At 36.7% G+C, this 18,202-nt stretch overlaps 2 protein-coding genes and 1 pseudogene across 2 annotated transcripts; 2 read left to right on the top strand and 1 right to left on the bottom strand.

The window, feature by feature from the left end:
• Window positions 1-218: 218 nt before the first annotated feature.
• LOC106369624 (VQ motif-containing protein 19) lies at window positions 219-1,154 on the top strand. Its single transcript, XM_013809754.3, has one exon. It carries the CDS (start codon window positions 371-373, stop codon window positions 1,037-1,039), a length of 669 nt encoding a protein of 222 aa, XP_013665208.1. The 5' UTR covers window positions 219-370; the 3' UTR covers window positions 1,040-1,154.
• Window positions 1,155-6,635: 5,481 nt separating this feature from the next.
• LOC106369607 (squamosa promoter-binding-like protein 5) lies at window positions 6,636-8,152 on the top strand. The gene is made up of 2 exons (XM_013809740.3): window positions 6,636-7,592; window positions 7,688-8,152. The coding sequence occupies exons 1-2, from the start codon at window positions 7,273-7,275 to the stop codon at window positions 7,896-7,898; spliced, it is 531 nt and encodes a 176-aa protein (XP_013665194.1). The 5' UTR covers window positions 6,636-7,272; the 3' UTR covers window positions 7,899-8,152.
• A 168-nt stretch (window positions 8,153-8,320) lies between these two features.
• LOC106369598 lies at window positions 8,321-9,947 on the bottom strand (annotated as a pseudogene).
• Between the last annotated feature and the right edge of the window lie 8,255 nt (window positions 9,948-18,202).

Below are 18,202 nucleotides of genomic sequence, written 5' to 3'. Positions count from 1 at the left end.
CCGCTGTTTTCTTGTAGTGTCAATATTAACAAAGCCTAATAAAGACAAAATTCACTTCTTACTTTTAAATTGCAATTTCTTTATTCAATATGGCAGACAAATTCAAAGTAAGAACTTAAAAATTGCCTAATAAAAACATCTTTTGATTCCCTGGGTACAAATCTTCGTGTCAACTTTAATTTGTTTATATATTTTATTTCAATAGAAAACTTCCCATAAAGAAAGATTCCAAATTAAATAAATTAACCAATCCAACTTCTTTTATAATCCCAAAACCTCAAGAGGAGACATCCATTTAATTTCATCCTCTTCTCTTTCACTCAAACTCACACAGAAAAAAACATTAGAGTTTTCATTAGGGTAAACATCAATGGAGATAGCAACAAAACGAGAAGATTCAAGAAACCCATCTTCCACTACTTCTTTATCAGCTTCCTCTTCCATTGTCAATGGATCTTTACATCATCAACACATCATAACCAGATCTGATCATTACCCGACAACTTTTGTCCAAGCAGACACTTCCTCTTTCAAACAAGTCGTCCAGATGCTAACCGGAAACTTCTCTCCGAGATCCCCAGACTCGCCGCGTCCTCCGACGACTCCTTCCGGCAAAGGTAACTTCGTGATTCCACCGATCAAAACAACACAGCCGAAGAAACATTCAGGAAACAAACTCTACGAGAGGAGATGTAACAACAACAGTCTCAAGAACAGCCTCATGATCAATACGCTCATGATCGGCGGCGGAAACGGTGCCGGAAGCCCGAGATTCTCTCCGAGAAACCAGGAGATTCTGTCGCCTAGCTGTCTTGATTTCCCGAAGCTGGCACTGAACAGTCCCGTGACGCCGCTGAAACACGGCGGCGACGGAAACGACAGCGACACTTTTGACAGGATGTCGCCATTGTCGGAGGAAGAGAGAGCGATATCCGAAAAAGGGTATTACTTGCATCGGTCTCCGAGAGAATCGGAGCCGCAGCTTCTGCCGTTGTTTCCGGTGACTTCTCCAAGAGTATCGGCGTCGCCGCAGAATTAATCTACTTGAGGAGAGACGAGAGAGAATGTTAATAAGTTTTACTGCCACTGTAATTTTCGTTTTTTTCTTATCCTGCTCCGCTTTTTTAATCCTCTCGCTTCGTTTTACTGTGTTACCAAGAATGTGTCAAATCAAAATTTATAGTATCAACAAATGAAGAATATTTAAGCAAAAAAAAAATAAAAAATGAAGAATATGAGAGAAGTCAAAGATAAGAAGATGCTCGCCAGTTATATATATAAAAAAGGTTAAAAACCAACCTACAATTTAAAATTACACAAAAAATTATAATAAAAGGAAAAAATATCAGAATTACAATTTCAAGAGCATTGTATTATTAAGGCTCTAACCGGTGACCATTAAAATATAAATATAAATAAATAGGAACAAAATAAAAAAAAATGAAAATGAATATTTATTCATTTTGTTTCATATCAATTTTGATAAGAAATGTTTTTCTTCTATACTTCTTTAAAATTCAAAAAATGACAAGAAATCAAACGCAGCGTAAATTTTTCATAAATAGTATATTTTTTAAGGAATGAGTAATAATTGACTATTCCCTTTTAGCTCCCTATGTCAAATCTTTTAGAAGATTGAAGTTTGGATTAAGATAGTAAATGAACTAATAGTAGTGTGCAAATGATTTGTCTTTTGAAAAAAATAATAATAATGATTTGTCTTTTGCTATTTTGTTTTGTCAACAGAGATTGTCTTTAGCTATTTGACTAGTAAAATCAAACTTATATATAAGTTATCATGTGATGATTTTCATCATATTTCATATCTACCAAGAAACAAAAGGAACAAAGAATAAAGCATATACAGCATTTACCTCTTCGATCAAGTCAGCTAACTCCAGAGGACCCATCGGATGGTTCGTGCTGTGTTTCATTCCATCGTCAATGTCTTCCTTAGTAGCCACCCTGTGTAAAGAGTGTGGAAAGCTTCATTTAATCAATGCATTGGCACGAGGAACCTGGTTCATTTGCCAGATTTTCTGCCCAAGGTGGGCCTGACCTCTAATAACCCAACTAGTTTCAATTGGAAACATTTTGAACGGCCTAATAACATGGACAAGCTTAAAAAAAAAAACATCAACAAGCTTGGTTTTAATCTCAATAGCTTCGATCATCACTCTTGTGCCAATTTTGATGTTTTAAGAATCATACTTTTCGTTTTAATTGATGTTTGTGGGTTAAAGACTTTATCTTTATCGCAGTAATTCAACTTGTTAAGCTGTTTCGATTTCGATGGCTTTTGTCTGATCACATTTGTGTTGATGGTCTGATCCTCAGATTCAAAGTTTATGTTTTTTGCTTGCGAATTGAGTTATTCTTAGTGCTGATCTAAGAAAGTTTACTTCTTTTTGAGTGTGTAGTAGAAAATGGCTGAGGAATCACCTGCGTTGAGGAAGCCAGTGTTCACCAAGGTCAGTGAGCTGAGACCAGGAACCAATGGTCTCTCACTTAACGTGAAAGTCATCAGCACGAAGATGGTGATGCAGAGAGGAGGAGGTGGTCGTCCCAGTTGGTGATGAGATTGGAATCATTATCTTCACCGCAAGAAACGATCAAGGTCGGAATACATTACATATGTACTCACATTCATAGATTTCTGATTGTTTGTTATGATTTATTTTGGGATCAGTGGATTTGATGAAAGAAGGCAAGATAGTGACCAACAATCTTTCCCTCGTCGAGTATGAGCTTGTAAGCGTTGAAGCTTAATTTGGTGCAGCCACCAAAAGAAAGCAGAGTGACTCAAAAGACTTGTCCTCTAGTTGAAGAAGTAGCCTCTTTCTCTCTGCTTTGAGTTTTTGCTTATCATAATTTGCAGATAAGGAATCTACGGCTGTGCAGGTTGCAAAACGCCTCTTTACAAATCAACCACAAAGTTTAAAGCAGGTTGTGGCTGGCCTGCATTCTTTGATGGAATCTTTGGTGCCATAACTCGAACCGTAAGACATTCTCAAAACCCAAAACACTTCATGAGTTTGATCACCTAGGAATGTAAACTCTTTTGTTTTGCTTCATTACTCTGTTATGGATTATATATATTTACCAGGCAGACTATGTTTTATTTAATAAAAAAAAATTTCTATAAAAAATGTTTAATAATTTTTTTTTAAAACCTTTAAATAAGATACTTGCAATGGAGGACATAAAAGTTGAAAGTTCTTAACTAAGTCTCTTGACCAAATTTACAACTTAAATAGTATTAAAAATTAATTAAGAGAGATCCTTAAGGGGTTTCTAGGATAATGATGTTCTTAGTAGATACCATTTTGAGGACGTGTCGAAACGCTACACATCAAATAGTAAACGTGTCGTAAACTTTCCACGTGTGGTTGGCCCAGCCGGGCCATCCACCGTTTCACTGACTTCCGCAAGCTTTGGATCTTCGCTACGTAATCCATAAGCAGCTGAGATAATGTGGGAAAGCAAATATATCAAGTACACCAAAAAAAATAACAAGAAAAGTAACTATGTCGATTAGGTTTTCAGTGAAGAGAGTAGCGACGGTGACCATTTCAAAAACTTATGGCGGAGATGTCTCCGGTTATGTCCTCCGACAAGCTACCACCCCGCTTATTCACTGCTTTTAGGCAAATTGAGGTATGTCCATTAATATTTCATTTTAGTTAACATTTTGAATTTTTATGATTAATAGTTATACTTGTAAAATAATGTTATCTAAGAAGGTTTCATTTTTTCTTTCTCGTTATATCTTCAATTTGTGTTTAAGCTAATCAGTTGGAGATTAATTATTTATAGAGCATGAGAGACCGTCACAACGAGCAAGGTTCAACGAACATTACAAACGACGATAGGTCTACAAACAGTTACGTGCCAGACAAGGCAAAAGAAGGAGTGAAGAAAGCGACGGATGCAGCCTTGAACGCCGGAGATAACATGAAGAATGCGATGGATGGCGCCTGGAAAGCGGCGAAAGGAAACGGGTCAAAACATCAGCGAAGCAATAGTGGGGGACGATGACGACAACGACAGAGTATACAAGCGGAGCATTTGCAACGATGGATGACACTACAATTGTAAATATTTCTGAACACTTGTCAATATAGCCTTGCAAATGAGTCACCATCTGATGATCCTCACCATGCCGCCGTCAGTTACGTTCTCGCCAAATCGAATATACCGTAATCTGAAAAGTATATTGAATGAGGAAGAGCTGAACCATGTCTTGATGATTGTCGACCAGTAATTGCAGAATTGTATTTGTAGCCCATTCTCCCTTGAGTGAAAAATAGCAAGGAGCTTCTCAGTTAGGCCTTTCCAAACTTCACCTGAGTATATGGGCATTGAAAATAGAGATGATCCCGAGTTTCCACGGCTGCATTACAGAGTATACAAGCGGAGTTTGCTTTTGTACATATCTTCAAAAATCGCATGTAATATATACAAACATAAACACATAATCTGCTCTGTATATTAGTGAAAGGATAATAAGAATCTGAGGTGCATGCATGCAAACAAAGATACGATAGCGTATGTCAACTGACAAATGTCTGAAGTGTTTGATAGTCGAAGCTCTACCCGAAAACAAGGTAAAAGAAATAACTATTTCTCAGTATTTTTATTAACCGTCAAAAGCTCACAACAACATAGGCTAGCAAAGCTTTAAATAAGAAATATAATGAAAACCCTAATCTGAACACAAGCTTCACGATAAATAACTAAACAACATTTAAGAGCACCTCCAAATGGTGTTACCCACCACTACTGGAGTCCTTAACATTAGATAATTAATTAATTTTTTTTTGAATAGTTAAAGACTCTAATCACAAATGTTGTTCTAATGGTGTTATCCGTTGTGGAATCTTTAGAAAAAAAAATTAATAAATTTGTAAAACATTTAAATTTAAAATTTTTATTTATTAAATGACTAAATGTAAACATACAATAATGAAACATCTCCATCGTTACCAAACTTGTTCCAAATATTTTGAATCAAATCATATTTCAATTGTTTATGTATATGCGGGTCACGAACTTGACTCCGTATGTCAAACATAGTACGGAGATTCGAAGGCTTGGGAGTATATGACATTTTTTTCCCACACGCGTAAAACACCCCCACCCGTCGCTTATCAGCTGTTAGCCACATACGTAAGGATAACAAAGCCCATAATAATATTAGCCCATGCGATCCATAAGTGACGGAGACTCTTCGTGTGCTGCATCAGTTTGGGTCTGAAAACAGCTGGATCATATCTATCTTCTGGCATCTGCGACAAATAAACAGAACTAATTCTCTTTGCTATGTAGGAGACAAGTGGAGCCGAAAACGAAGTGAGGCATCTCTGATATTTACTCGCCTTTTGTTTTCTAACGTTGAAAGTGACAAAAATGCGACACTAGAGACATTCGCCATGACTGAGAAGGAAGTATGACTCTTTGACTATATATTATTCTCCACTTCCTAGATTAATATAATAGCATCTAGATTCGATTTTAGGTACTATCTTTATTTGTAGGGCAAAGACTTTGAAACTGGTACCGACCAGACAGAGACGAGCATTAACTTATCATAATACTCTACCCTTTTTCACTTTGTTCTTCACAAAGATTTTTAAAGAATCTCTTCTCGCTGTGTCGCTCACACAACAGCTTACAAAACCAAAGCCAAAAGTCATATGTTCACCTATAAACACATTCTTTTTGGTGTGCTAAAACATTTTATTTATTTTAAGCAGGGCCAAAAACTGGAGATGAAGGAGAGAATCAAAGGGAGATGTGGAAAAAAAAAAGACAACATCTTTGTGTACAAACAAGTGCAGCTCTGCAAACTCTGAAAAGCTTAAAGTCATTGATGATAAATTCAAGACATGAGTACAGTTTGGCATGTGAAACCTTTTATGCCCCGTCTCTTTCACTACACACTACTTCTACCTATTTCTCTTAGGTACACTGCTGTAATGTATCAACTTTTATTTCCACAAAGAAACATGTCCATATAGTTGGAAAATAAAAAGAGTAGAAGAGTAAACAGAAGTGGTGATGATTGCATCTTAGAGAGAGAAACGCTCATGCTTGTTTCAGGTTATGATTCTTTAGCTGGTCCAAACTGAAAGATTGTTTACTTGTTTCAGTGATCGTAAAGACTAATGATCAATGTAATATGCCGAGGAGTCTCTTCTTCTCCTATCAAAGCAAAACAAATCAAATTTAAAACAAACAGAAAAAGGACTGCGAAGAAAATATCTTTTTTTTTTGAAAATAAAAGCTATTAAAGACACAGACCTAACCTCCGGGTGGAGGTACAGTCCACGGATAGACTCTCTCCTGGGCATTCAAATGAACCGAAAGCAATAACCCATATCCGTGTGGCCAGCGGAGTTCGAACCAAGGTTCGCCGTTCGCCGTATTGGGTTTATTCCCCGAGCGGAAAAAAAAAAAAAGCTAAATTTTAAACCTTAAAACATCACGAACTCTCTATCCAACAAGTGTTGACCCTCCATCTAAAGCGACCTCAATTGTTTATTTTCCATTTTTTTAATATGTAATTTTGAATTCCCACAAAATATAATCTTTTATAGGTAAATGTTTACGCCCGAAAGAAAAAAAAAAGTGTTTGCAAGCATCTTCTAAACGTGTTCATTCATATGCCATGGTCCAGAACAGACAATATTCATGCTGCCAACACCAAATACCACAAACAAGGCAAGTTAAAACCAAATACAAAACAAGCATATAATAAAAAGATATAGAATTTTAAACTCAACATAATAACATTCCCTCTAATCCTAAGCTAACCTGGAATGCCTTGTCTAGATGGGTCCAAAGTCTAAAACAATAGATGACCACATCACGTAATCAAGTACTTAGAGCATGATTATTGGAAGGTTCTTAAAGTGAAGTTTTTAGCGGAATATAAAAATACGTTTCTTAACTTTTAACTAAAAAAACTAAGAATTGTCTCTTAAAACTCTTATTTAAGAGCCGGTTCTTAGCTTTTTTAGTTAAAAGTTAAAAGTCAGGTTTTTATATTCCGCTAAAAACTCTATCTTAAGAACCTTTATATTCCAGAAAAGTATACAAGGACACAGTGGTCCACCGTCCATCTCCCGACTTTTCTTCCCCTTTTTAAACACTTCAGAACACAACACATTCACTCCAAACCCCAACCCCATCCATCATCAACATTGCTTAGTCTTAACCATAGTTCCACCACCATCTTCTCAAGGCTACAACTTAAAAGCTTAACCAGAAATGGAGAAATCACAACGCTGGAGTTACGTGAAAGACAAGGCTATAATCTCCAACCTTGCTGAACAAGAATGGGAGAATAGCATGGATGGGGAAGAGGAGGATGCAGGAGATGAAGACAAAAGGAAGAGAGTGACGGAGAGAGCTAGGGATACTAACACAGACCGTGTTCCACCGCGGCTATGCCAGGTCCATAGGTGCACTGCTAATTTAACTGAAGCCAAGCAGTATTACCGCAGACACAAAGTCTGTGAAGTTCATGCAAAGGCATCTGCTGCAACTGTTTCAGGCGCCAAGCATCGTTTTTGTCAACAATGCAGCAGGTACCATTCTTCCCTTCAATATTACTTTCTAAAGTTTATTAGGAAGAAGTTTGTGTTTCGATTTGATACTTTGGGCTTGGGTTGGGTTTGACCAGGTTTCATGAGCTACCAGAGTTTGATGAAGCTAAAAGAAGTTGCCGGATGCGCCTAGCTGGACACAATGAGAGGAGAAGGAAAGTTTCTGGTGACAGTTTCGGCGAAAGGTCAGGCCGGAGAGGGTTTAGGGGTCAACTGATCCAGACTCAAGAAAGAAACAACGTAGACATGAAACTTCCTATGGCCAACACATCATTCAAACGACCATAGATCAAATAAACAATATCAACACACCAGCTCTCTATCTTCTGTCATCTACTTATGGTCTATATCTACATTATCTTGTTATCCAAATAATAGCATCTAACTATGTCAAGAAAAATGAATCCTACACCAATATATAACTACAAAAGTCTAGTACCCTTTATGCTGTCATATGAAGGATGGCTATCCACAAAATGTAATAAGAGCTTTGCATACTCTTGCGTCTACTTATGTTTAATAATGATTATGATATGTTTTTACTCTTGAGTCTCAAATTGATCCAAGCTTACTGAAACTTAACGATGACCACTGAGATATCATCTGAGCTTCTGCGAGGTGCATTGCGGCAGACTTTGCATCTTTTGTTCCCTTTATCGAGTCAACGGCCTCTTGGTTCGACATGACCTATAAGATTTTAAATAATCAACAACCATGCGAGGGATTTTTTTTTTTTTTTGGGTGTAAATGTTGAAAAAAGCGACTTGTTAAGAGTAGATTATGATAGAACTAAAACCTTCCAAAGTCCATCACTTGCTAAAATTAAACAAAAGTCTACATCATATGGTATTAACAGTAACATATGGTTCTTGACTTAAATGCATCTCCAAACTCTTATAACCAAATGCCCTTGCCACAGCCAGTTGACCATCCACTCGAGTAACATCTCCACGAAACCGCCTCTCTCGATTACACCTTTCTCCATGTTGGGCCCGTGATAATCTGAGAGTTGTTTGGCAACACCATCTTTGCAAATAACAGCTCGAGAGTCTCCAACATTAGCAACCACCAGCTTCTGGCAGTTGATCAATATCGCAGTCACAGCAGGTTCTTGTTAAGTCTCTCAAATCATATATCGGATATTATTAATCTGCGATTAAAAATGTTTATCTTGTGTTAGTTGTCTGATAGATAGTTAATATATGTAGGTTCATTTTATATGGTCGCGCATAAAGCCATTGTAGCTTTTGCTTTTAACCAAAGTGTATTATCTAAACAAAGTGTATCATCTAAACAACCTCTTAGATTACAAAAACCAGTATATTTTATAATAACATACTTATCAGGATATCGTGGGTAAATTATAAATTGAACTTGCTATCGTTGCTTAGAGAGAGATATATAGTATAGAAATATCTTGAAAACAAAATTTGGTTATTTGGAATCATATAATTTTTAAGAAGATGCAATTTTGTTATAATTTTAAAAACAAACACGTGCTTATGCAAGAGGAAAACATTTAAAGCGGTCAAGAAAAAAACTAAGTTCCTTACTAGAGTCATCACTCCAAGAAACTCATGTTTCTGTGGCGACTATCAAGGCTCAAGAACTCACTCGAATTAGCTTGACTCTCAGAGTTGTTTCTATGTTCCTGGCTCTGATGCTCTGGTTTGTCACCTAAACCCTCCGAATCAAACAGAAGCTTGACATTGACATTGTTAGTCAACGCATTGAAGAAAGATAGTCCGGTGGGCCATTTCACGTCGGAGTCTTGTTCTTTGCTTGAATTTGGCATTACAGGGAAAGGCATGTGAGTGTGGTGGGTAGGCAATGAGGATTGAGCCATCATTGGTCGTTGGCTTGTGCCATTCCAGCAATGGTTGAGTCTGTGGAGGAAGAACGGGGTGGTTGGGGACCATGAGGGATGTATTTGAAGAAGAAATGCTTTGGTTTGAGGAGAAGAGCTGAGAGAGGTAGAAGCCTGACTGGTAACCTAGTGATTCAAAGGTGTGCCTCATCCGAAGTACAAAGTGAAGATCTTCAGGTATCTAAGTAAAACCGGTTGTTTTAGAGAATATAAACGATAACTCTCAAGTAAGAACTTCGAATGTACTGAAAATACTTTCAATCTTGCAAGAACCAAGTTGTAAAAGACCATGTCCAGCTTGAATGACAGCTATGGTCTTTATGTGTGATCAGAAACATCAAAGAGCTGACTTGAGAAACAAGAAACCAAGAACTCGATAACGTTTCTATATGATTTGGAAACGTTCACTCTCTCTATCATACCTGAATTCCAGATTCGAACTGATCATTCCACTCTGTAGGAATCTCCATTGTTTTAGAGATAGATCTTGGTCGGGTTACAAATTTACATAAATGTTACTAAGAGAAAAACATTTGTCTTTTGATTTTATTTATAAGAACTTATAGCATCGAAGGAGCTTTGCCAGTAACTAGAGGCATTGGATTCAGATTCATTTTGTTCCATGAAAACCCATTTATGGCATTTGTCAGAAGCAACCTTCCCCATTAACCTGTTAGCCAAATATATGATTCGAACCCATAAGGAAGGAAAATAAATAGTTTCTATTTTTGGGTAGATGCATGTGCCAAGTGTTGCGTACATTTAGGGGTGCCAATTCGGGCTGACCCGGCCCGGCCAGTCCAAACCTGCTAAGCCCGTAAATAATTGGGCCCGGCCGGCTGGCCTAGAAATATTTTGGGCCTAGAATTCAAAGTCCGACTCAGCTTTTATAGGGCTATATGGCTTTTCGGGCTTTTCTGGACTTTTCGAAAAATAAATTGTCATTGTCATTTCTATCGTTTTAATACATGTGAGTTTTCATTAAAAAAATAGGTTCAATTTTTTATTTTAAAATATAAAGTGAGTTTAAACTTTTCTTCTTTATCAAAAATGTTTTACATTTTTAGTATGCTTTAAAAACATATTATAAACAAATCAAATTTAATAAGATTTAAATAATCAAATATAAATTAAAACTAATCATATAAAAGAACAAAAATTATGATAAACATGGTCAAATGTTTCATACTTTGTATTTTGAAAAAAAAATGTTGTACATAAAAGAAAAATGTACATTTGCAAAATTTAAAATGTGATACTTGTAATAATGAAGCAAGTACATTAACAACTTTTATATTTGTTTTATTAGAGTTTGGTTATACATATTAAAATAACATGTTAATACTAATAATGGTTTTGACTGCAAGAACGATAATATTTAAGCTAAAATATAAAATTTCGGGTTTTCGGGCTGGACCTAGCCCAAACGGGCTTAGGCCCAAAATACCCAAAACTCAAACGGGCTTACCCCGAAAGACCCAATTTTTTTTTGGGCTTATAAAACTAAGTCTAAGTCCGATAATTTTTAGAGATAGATGGGTTCGGGATGTAGGCTTCGGCCCTAGTTGACATGTCTACGTACATTCACACAACCAAAAAGATAATAAAGAAGTAAGACCTACCAAGTACCCACCCTTCTCCATAATTATATAACTGATTCGACATTTTTCTGAAAGATTTGCGTACGGGATCTACTCCTTCTATCTCTCCATAGCAATCTCCTGATCCTCCTCTTCCTCTGCAGTAACCATCTTCCCACATCAACATCTTGCAGCCCCCGCCGCACATCAATATGTCAACACATAGCATGTAAATCATGTGTTTCATTTGTAAAAAGAATAATATTGTTATTGGGCAAGATCATCCTTGGTATGTATATATAGTACATGTATGATGTAATAAACATAAACATAAATTAACTGTTCAAGTATACTTTCTTGTTTCTTGTCGGAAATTAGGTTTGCGAGTGAGTTTCCGGCGATTGAATAAGATAAACCAAATTAAAGGGCAAAATGTTGACCTATACAATGGTTCAAAAAAACTAAACTAAAGTCTTGACCACTGACTATATGTATATAAAATTATAGTGTAACTTACAAGCTTCCATTATCATCGCCGACCTTGCAACTGTTGCCACCGCCTCGAACTCTCCTGAAGAGCAAAACGGCATCGTTTGAGAGAGAGTGAAGAGAAAAAGCTAGAGAGAATACGTACGGACGTGGACGGATGGACCAGAAGACAGAGTAAGTCCACTCGGTGTTGGGACAAATGGTTCTTAGGGCCTCGTGGAGAGCAACCATCCCCAGAGCTTCTTTACTCTTTTGCTGCTGCTTCTGGTGGTGATTTTGATGATGATGTTCCGAGCCCACCATCTATATAAACATGTATGTGTCTCTTCTCTCGCTTTGGCCTTTTTGTTCTTCTCTCCTGCTTTTGCTCAAGCTTCAGGCAATGGACTCTTTTATGTTATAATCTAGATTTTTATTTAAAATTGTTCTTAATTTAATTTAGGTTAATATATATCTGATTGCCAAAAGCTAAAACAACATGATATTGTGTTATTTTAGTTCTGACTACTTTGTTAGTAAAATCTTGACAATCCAGCAACAGGATACAAATTTCTTGGGGTTGGTATAGTTAACAATAAGGCCAATTTGGCTAGAAAACCATGAAAGCAAAGATAATTAGGCATCAATGCAAAAAAATTCTTATTTAGGTGATCGGTTAAAAGCAAAGATAATTAGGCATTTTTGCATTTTCAAAAGAGAAAAGATTTCGTACAGTTAGGATTTCTAGCTACAGTCGTTGTTTCTCGATGCGTCAGATGTCACTAAGATCTAATGCACAGAAATAAAATAGCTAGGTAGCATAGGGTTACTGTGACATAGGGGGTGAGATTGTGACAATTTACGTTATAGGGTTACTTTTGGTATATACGAAAAGTAGAACAGTACCAAACCGATCTCCTAAATAATCTTTCTATCGTGTATATCAACTGCAATTACCCTAACAATAAATAAATATATAATTATAAAAATTGGCAAGTAACCAATTGAACACAAAGGTTAAAGTTTTGCATGAAAATTTTTTGATCATCTCTTAGGCCAAGAAAGTCAAAGATATGTGAATATCCTCGTGATAAATCAATTTACTTCGCCTTATATGGAACTTCATTATTAACCGCAGATTAATATAATTGAGTAATATTTTATTTTTGACAAATGATTTCATAATTAATTATTATTGATTTTCTGAGAGAAGGTAATCATATGTAGGGCTAGGCAAAATATTCGTGAATTTTGATTCGATTTGTTATTCGTTTCGATTCGAACCAAAAAATCTGGATATATGTAACTCTACGGAGCAAAACAAATACTAGAATGCAATATCCGTAAGAAGCGAAGCAAATCACAAATACTAATATTTTTATGAACGAATATCTGATCTGATCCGTTATACGCATATATATACATATATATACACATATATTTAAAGAATTATATATATATGTTATATTTTATATAAGTTTTACAATTTTTTATTTACTAAATTTATTATATTAGTTGTTAGAAATTTTAAAAATAAATACTTTTTTGTAGATTTTCTATTATTTTCTATTATTTTGAGATTTTTATTTATTTTTTATTTTTATTTATTTTTACATATCGAATTGGATATTCGTTCAAAAATCTAAAAAAATTCGGATATCCGGAACACCGAATATCCGGATGGTTGCAGATCGAATCGAATCAGATATTTGATTATTCGGACAAAACTGATCGGATCACGAATATCTCCAAAAACCTGATATCCAATCCGTGCCCACCCCTAATCATATGGTTTGGAGTGGATAAACTGTTGGTGTTGTTATGATATAAACCATGTTTCTGGGTCAGTTCTGTCTGAATGGTTTCAATTATTCATGCAAGAATCAAGAGTTGGGGGTCTATATTTAACATCAGTATTAATTTATGAAATAAAAGGCTATCTTATTTATATGCTGAGCTGCTGCTGCTTATCAGGTTTGGCAAGGACCAGGGCCGAGTCTGAAAAATTTCGGTTCACAAGCAAAAAAAGTATTTGGCCTTTTTTGTTTAAAAATCAGAGAAAGTGTTTATAGTTGCAGTTTAAAGAATCGAACCCAACACCTAGATTAGGCATCTTGAGGTCATTACAAGTAGAACTATGAAAAGTTTATGGATTATTTAGCCCCTTAAATATATAAATGATCTTGTTTAGCTCCAAAACACATGCTTTATCTGCTTCTATTCAGACACGGCCTGATAAAGAAGTTGGCACTAAAGAAGTTGGCATTAAAGTTATCGACCTGGAAGAATCGTGAGTATATTTTCTATACAACTTCTTTCTCTTCGTTTTATATATGCTCATTTTTCTTCTTTTTTTTACGCACTTCTCTTACGCTATTAGGTAATATACTGTTTACTGTCTAAAAAGTCGAGTAATAACATTTTGTAATTATATGTATGTTACTTGTTCATGATTCTCAAAGGCCAAAGGACAATATTTTTTCTATAGTTTTCACTAGAAAAACAGATTCAGTTGTTTGCTTTTTCCGAGAATACCATCATCCTATGTTATATTTCCTTGCTAACCTTCTTTCTTATAAGGGGCTTTTGCAAAAGTGACTCAAAACTTGGAGTCAAACAGAAAACTAACCTTTTCTTTTGACTCCTTTTTTTTTTGAGATTTTAACCCCACAGCTGCAGTTTATCTACGAAAATGCCATTAACATTTTTTTTTTTTTTTTCGAAAATGGCTTCTTTACTGTCTCAACCTCATCTTCTTCAAGTATTTACAATATTGCCACTGCAATGAATAGTGGCAACAACCTTGTACGAACTGTTTGAAGCTTTTAATGCCCTTTAATGCACGTAAATCTCTTTACACTCTCTCTGTTTCAATTGTTATGAACTAAAAACAACATTTCTTTCACTTTCTCTCTATATTCATCCAAAAAACTCAAGCTTTTGATTCAAAATATGGGCTATGGTTGACAGAGCCATATTTCTTTCGTTTTGACTTACGGTTGCTTTCGTTTGAGGTTCTGTGTGCAAACGAAGTCATCTCACCTAGTTTAAGGTACGAATTTGAATTTTTTTTCAAGATCTGTTCGCGTAGAAGACTTACTAGTAAGTCATCTGTATGTAGAAGACTTACTGATGAGTCTTCTGGTCAAACGGACGACTTAAATTAAGTCGTCCAGCTTTGTTTGTTAAAAAAAAACACTCCAGACGACTTATATATACGTCGTCTACGAGAAACGGGCTAGTTTTGCATTTGACCGAATCGTGTCAGATCTTTGACTATTTCTGGACGACTTATAATTCAGTCGTCTCTGGGAAAGTTAAAATTTCAATATTTTATGAAAACTTGACGACTTACGTGTAAGTCGTCCTAGGTTAGTTTTGTAATTGAAAAATAAAACTTCATAATTTAACTTTAACCAGACGACTTAATATAAAGTCGTCCCTCCAGAAGACTTAATTTAAAGTCGTCCGGGGAAAGCAAAGTCGTCCAGAATTTTTCCCAATTTTCTGGTCAAACCTTGCTTATCCCGGACGACCTTAAATTAAGTCGTTTAGCTGGACGACTTTCATCTAAGTCGTCTGGAGAAAGTTAAATTTCAAGTTTTATTTTTCAATTACAAAACTAACCTAGGACGACTTACACGTAAGTCGTCAAGTTTTCATAAAATATTGAAATTTTAACTTTCCCAGAGACGACTGAATTATAAGTCGTCCAGAAATAGTCAAAGATCTGACACGATTCGGTCAAATGCAAAACTAGCCCGTTTCTCGTAGACGACTTATATATAAGTCGTCTGAAGTTTTTTTTTTAACAAACAAAGCCGGACGACTTAGAATTAAGTCGTCCCTTTTAATTTTCAATTGCAAAAGTGACCTCTTTAGACGACTTACCTTTAAGTCTTCTGGACGACTTAATGCTAAGTCGTCTGCGGCAATGTTTATTGAACTTCTTCATTTTCTCTATGTTTACTAATGTGTTTTATTTTGAATATTTGCAGATGATTTTTCAGTTACATGCAGTGTATGGAGAATGGTTGTTGAGAGATTTCCGTTGGGATTTTGTGGTTGATGATCTCAAAGGAGCAAGATTGTTTTTATTGAATGAAGATTCAACACATGCTGAACTTGTTGCAATGGCTCAAGAAGATTATAACCTGGACATGAGAACAGTGAGTGTGGAGATTAGCTACTCATTACCAGCAGAAATGATGATGGCTCCAGGCAGTCTTCCCATTCATGTTACAAGTGATAGACAAGTTCGAAACTTGCTGGAGATACTCAAAACCCATAGAGTATGTCTTTGTGTATCAAGCCGCAGCAAGGTCGAAACGGTTTCAGAGAAAAGGGATATTGATGAAGCTGGTGAATGGGAAAAAGATGTTGGTGATAATGATGAAGCTGGTGAATGGGAAGAAGATGTTGGTGATGATGATGAAGCTGGTGAATGGGAAGAAGATGTTGGTGATGATGATGAAGCTGATGAATGTTTTGAAGATGTTGGTGATAATGAGTTTGTTGAAGATGAAAATCAAGATGGGGAGGAGGAAAATGGGGAGGAGGATGCTGATAATTCTATTGTTGGTGAAACGGATCAGAATGGTGGGGATTACAGTCTTTATGGAAAGGTTCCAGATGAGGACGAGGAAGATGATGATAATATTTGTTTTGAAGAAATCCAAAAGACATATGCTAAGACAAATGCTATTGAAGGAGGAAAATCGAATGGTACCAGTATCTATGTCAACCAGAGTTTTGTTAGCAAGGGTGCACTGCTTTCAGAGCTGCGGTTGGCAGCAGTGAGGGGTAAGTTTTCTTTCAGATTATACAAATCAACGAAAACTCTCGTTGTGGCAACATGTCCGGTTAGCTATTGTGGATGGAAGGTCAGAGCGAGTGTCAAACATGGGACAAACACGTTTTGGGTAACAAAGTATGTGGAAAAACATTTATGCTCAGCGGGAGACCGAATCGCTCAGCGGAGACACTGTACTCCGAAGTATGTAGGTAGTCTTTTCATTGATCGTGTTGGAATCATTGATGGGATAACTCCGCAGCATATCACTGATGCAATGAGGAACATGTTTGGCATGGCGCTTGATTACACCACTTCATACAGAGCACTGTTATATGCACAAAGATTGGTGAGAGGATCAGCAGAAGAAGGGTATTCGCGTCTGGCATCATATCTCGAGCAAATCTCCATTGCAAATCCTGATTCTATCACGGCGATAGAACTTGATTCTATGAAAAGATTTAAGTATCTATTTCTCTCTTTTGGAGCTTCTATCAAAGGTTTTAAGTATCAGAGAAGGGTCATTGTGGTGGATGGAACTCACCTAAGTGGAAAGTATGGAGGAACTATGTTAGTTGCAGCCGCACAAGATGGCAATTTTCAGATATTCCCATTGGCTTTTGGGATCGTGGATGAGGAAGATATACCTTCTTGGGAATGGTTTTTCACAAAATTGGCTAGTTGTATATCTCATGACAAGCCTCTGGTGATAGTCTCCGACCGGCACAAGGCCATTAAAAGTGCGTGTGATAAGGTGTTTCCTTGGGCAACCCGAGGAATATGTTATTATCACCTTCAAGATAACATTGTCAAAAAGTTTAAAGGGAAACATCTCATGTACTTGGTGAAAGGGGCTGCTTATGCTCACACGGTTTACGATTTTGACCGGTACATGGCTGAGATACGGAGTGCAAACCCGGAACTTGCAACGTATTTGGAGAAAGCCGACGTCAGGCTATGGTCAAGGGTTTATTGTAAGGGGAACAGGTTCAACATAAAAACAAGCAACATTGCTGAATCTATTAATTCCGCACTGAAGCGAGCAAGAGGATTTCCGATTACGTTCCTGCTGGAGTTCATAAGGCAGAAGTTAGGAAAATGGTATTGGAAAAGGAGACAAGATGCTTTGAGTCTCACAACTGAACATAGCGGGGGTGTTGAATACTTGCTTGCTGTTCGAGAAGAGATAGCGGGTACGATGACGGTCGAACCAATTGATGGATGGCATTTCTTTGTCAAAGGTGGCAAAATGGACTGTGTGGTTGATTTGGAACATGCAAAGTGTGATTGTGGTGTCTATGGAGTGGAGAAAATACCTTGCTCTCATGCTATAGCTGCTGGAATACATGCTGGTTTGCATATCTCCACACTTGTATGTCCACTGTACTCAAAGAATTATCTGTATGCAGGATACTCAGAGAATATATATCCTATCGTGTCACAACATATTGAGGAACGAGAATGCTTTCCTCCAGAACTAAAGCGTGGTCGGGGGAGACCGAAGAAATCAAGATGGCAATCTTGGTTGGAGCTATCTAGGATGAGAGGACACAAACCCAGGAAGAAACACAGGGCACAGAGATGCTCAAACTGCAAGGAAACTGGCCATACGAAACCACAATGTACACAACCAGTTGACTAGTTGTCCAGACGACCTAAATTTAAGTCGTCCAGTCTTGATTACCCGTCCAGACGACTAAATTTTTAGTCGTCCAGTGTATTTTATTTTTAGACGACCTTCTACTAAGTCGTCCAGTGTATTTTATTTTTAGACGACCTTCTACTATCTCTTCAAGTGTATTTTATTTTTAGACGACCTTCTACTATCTCTTCAAGTCGTCCAAACCTTCTAGACGACTTATTTGTAAGTCGTCCAGTTGGAAAA

The sequence above is a fragment of the Brassica napus genome, unplaced genomic scaffold (assembly GCF_020379485.1).
Source record: "Brassica napus cultivar Da-Ae unplaced genomic scaffold, Da-Ae ScsIHWf_1638;HRSCAF=2255, whole genome shotgun sequence".
Taxonomy (NCBI): domain Eukaryota; kingdom Viridiplantae; phylum Streptophyta; class Magnoliopsida; order Brassicales; family Brassicaceae; genus Brassica; species Brassica napus.
Note: the sequence above shows the minus strand (reverse complement) of the source record. Positions and strands in the feature narration are given on the sequence as shown.